The 2,856-nt window shown below is 27.7% G+C and overlaps 1 protein-coding gene across 3 annotated transcripts in view; it reads left to right on the top strand.

Moving 5' to 3' along the window:
* LOC133641759 (protein diaphanous homolog 3-like) overlaps window positions 1-1,807 on the top strand; it is a 307,291-nt gene extending 305,484 nt beyond the window's left edge. For 2 of the 3 annotated variants that reach the window (XM_062035759.1, XM_062035742.1), the window contains one exon: window positions 1,108-1,807. In XM_062035759.1, the coding sequence (XP_061891743.1) occupies window positions 1,108-1,406 (299 nt within the window). In that variant the 3' untranslated portion in view covers window positions 1,407-1,807. The remainder of the gene's footprint in view (window positions 1-1,107) is intronic. The other variant, XM_062035751.1, reaches the window with a different exon arrangement.
* Window positions 1,808-2,856: the final 1,049 nt, after the last annotated feature.

The raw sequence follows: 2,856 nt of genomic DNA, 5'->3' as shown, positions 1-2,856 counted from the left end.
TCCCATGTGTGATGTCTTTTTTTTCATAAACATAATTCTTTTTTTTATAAACATACAATTAATTTTTTTTAAATATATAATTCCTTTTTTTTTAGAAACATAATTCATTTTTAGAAACATAATTAACTTTTTAGAAACTTATTGTTTATTTTTTATAAACATATAATTCAATTTAAAAACATATAATTCATTTAAAAATACATATAATTAATTTTTTATAAAAATATAATTAATTTTTATTAACCTATAATTAATGTTTTTAAACGTATAATCCATTTAAAAAAATATATCATTAAGTTTCTTTAAACATATAATGCATGTTTTTATAAACACAATTCTTTTTTTTATAAACAATTCTTTTTTTATAAACTTTTTTTTATATATATATATATATATATATATATATATGTATATATATATATATATATATATATATATATATATATATATAAGTTTTTTTATAAACATATAATTCATTTTTATAAACATAATTCATTTTTTAGAAACGTATAATTTATTTTTTTATGAACAATTTATTGTATCATAAAAGTTGGCTGTAACACCTCTGATGCAGATCACACACAATCTATGTGTGTGTGTGTGAGTGTGTGTTGCAGTCTGTGTATTGTAGTGTTTGTGTGTGGACGTGTTAGTGTTGTAGAGTGTGTGTTGTAGTGTATGTTTGTGTGCATGTAGTGTGTGTGTCAAGTGTAGTAGTGTGTGTGTGCGTGTTTAGCAGTGTTTTTGTTGTACAGTAGTGTGGGTTGTGTTCCTCCATGCTCTGTGTGTGTTCCTGCTAACAAGGTGCAAAGTGTAAATCAAGTCAGTTTACTTTCACTTTGCCAACATTTCACTTCTTGCTTCTTGTCTCTGCTGTGACTGATGATCCTGCATCATGTGCAACATTGCACTTCCATCTTGTCTCTTCATGTCTGCTTGTATTGTCTCTTTATGTCTGCTTGTATTGTAACTTCATGTCTGCTTGTATTGTAACTTCCTGTCTCTCCTCTGCTCGCGTCCATCTAACCAGCTGGCGTGCGTTACACAATTCCAGGTCACTCAGTCGCACAAACACGCTCACAACTTTGCGTGTCTTCTTCCTGGCAGAAAACAAGACGGCCCCTTTGCAGAGGTCTCGCTCCCGCCGCGACGTCGCCGCCTGCCCTACGGGGGCGAAGGCCCCGCCCACCAAGGGGTCTGGCGGCCCGGCGGCCTCAGGAGGCGGAGTCACAGGCAGGTGCACAAAGACGGCAGGAGGAGAGAAAGACGTGGGTGGACTTGCAGGGATGGATGATGGAGGGGAAGGAGACCATGTGACGTGTCCAAGGGTCCCAGCAGGGGTCCGTGAGTCACCTGGTAAGGAGTCTGACCTGGAAACTCTGCTGGCTAAACTCAGGTCTTTGTAGGGAACACACAAGTCTAAAGTCAAGTCCTTGAAGGAAACACACAAGTCTTTAGAGGGAAACCTGCAGTAAGTCAGAGATCATCTTCATAAAATGTGCAGACTGGCTTTAAAAGTGTCACAGCAATAACAAATAAAATCCATATCAATTAAATGTTTATAAAAAATAAATCAAGTTGTGCACAATTCAAAACTTTTCACCTCAAAAAGAATGACGCACAAAAGAGTGGATTCTCGTCCAAATTGCGATTCTTATTCTCTAAATCTAAATCCATTCATACTTTTCAAAAATCGATTAGAAAAATGTAGTTTTTATTTTTGTCTTGTCAATTTATATACATAAAGAAATATATAGAAATAAATATGTATAATTCTAATAATATTTATATATTGATTATATATACTGTGTATGTGTGTGTGTATGTATATATATATATATATACATATATATATATATAATTATCCCAATTGTAATTGATTATTATTTTCAAAAATGGATTAGAAAAAAAAAATATATATATATATATATATATATATATATTTTTTGTTGTATTTTCTATCGATTTATATATATATATATGTATATATGTAAATATATTATATATTTATATATATATGAAAAATATATTATATATATATATATATATGTGTGTGTGTGTATATATATTATATACTGTGTATGTATATATAATATATATATATATATATATATATATATATATATATATATATATATATATATATACCTGTATGTATATATATGTGTCTATATATATTATGTATATATATATATATATATATATATATATATATATATATATATATATATATATATATGTGTATATATATATATGTATGTGTATATATATTTATATATATATATACACGCACACACACCGATACATACATACATACATAAAAATACATATATATTAATATTTAAAAATACATATATGTATTTGTGTGTATATATATATATATACATATATATATACATATATATATAAATATAGATATGCACGCACACACACCGATACATACATACATAAAAATACATATATATAAATATATTTAAAAATACATATATGTATATATGTATATATATATATATATATATATATATATATATATATATATATATATATATATATACACACACACACACACACACACACACACACCCATTCATACATGAATAAAATACATATATATGTATATATAAAAATACATACAGTATATGTATGTATATATATATAATTGTAATTTATTTTTTATATATAAGAATCTATTTGTCATTTTTGAAGCCCATCACCATGTGCCCAGAATGAGTTTTTCCAATCTGTATCCAGTTTTGAAACAGTTTCATTATAATTATTGTACCAAATAGCACAATCGAATCATCACACCAGGTACCCGAATCATTCAGTTCACACTCTGACCGATTGTGTTTCTAA

This window comes from Entelurus aequoreus, linkage group LG02 (genome assembly GCF_033978785.1).
Source record: "Entelurus aequoreus isolate RoL-2023_Sb linkage group LG02, RoL_Eaeq_v1.1, whole genome shotgun sequence".
Taxonomy (NCBI): domain Eukaryota; kingdom Metazoa; phylum Chordata; class Actinopteri; order Syngnathiformes; family Syngnathidae; genus Entelurus; species Entelurus aequoreus.
Note: the sequence above shows the minus strand (reverse complement) of the source record. Positions and strands in the feature narration are given on the sequence as shown.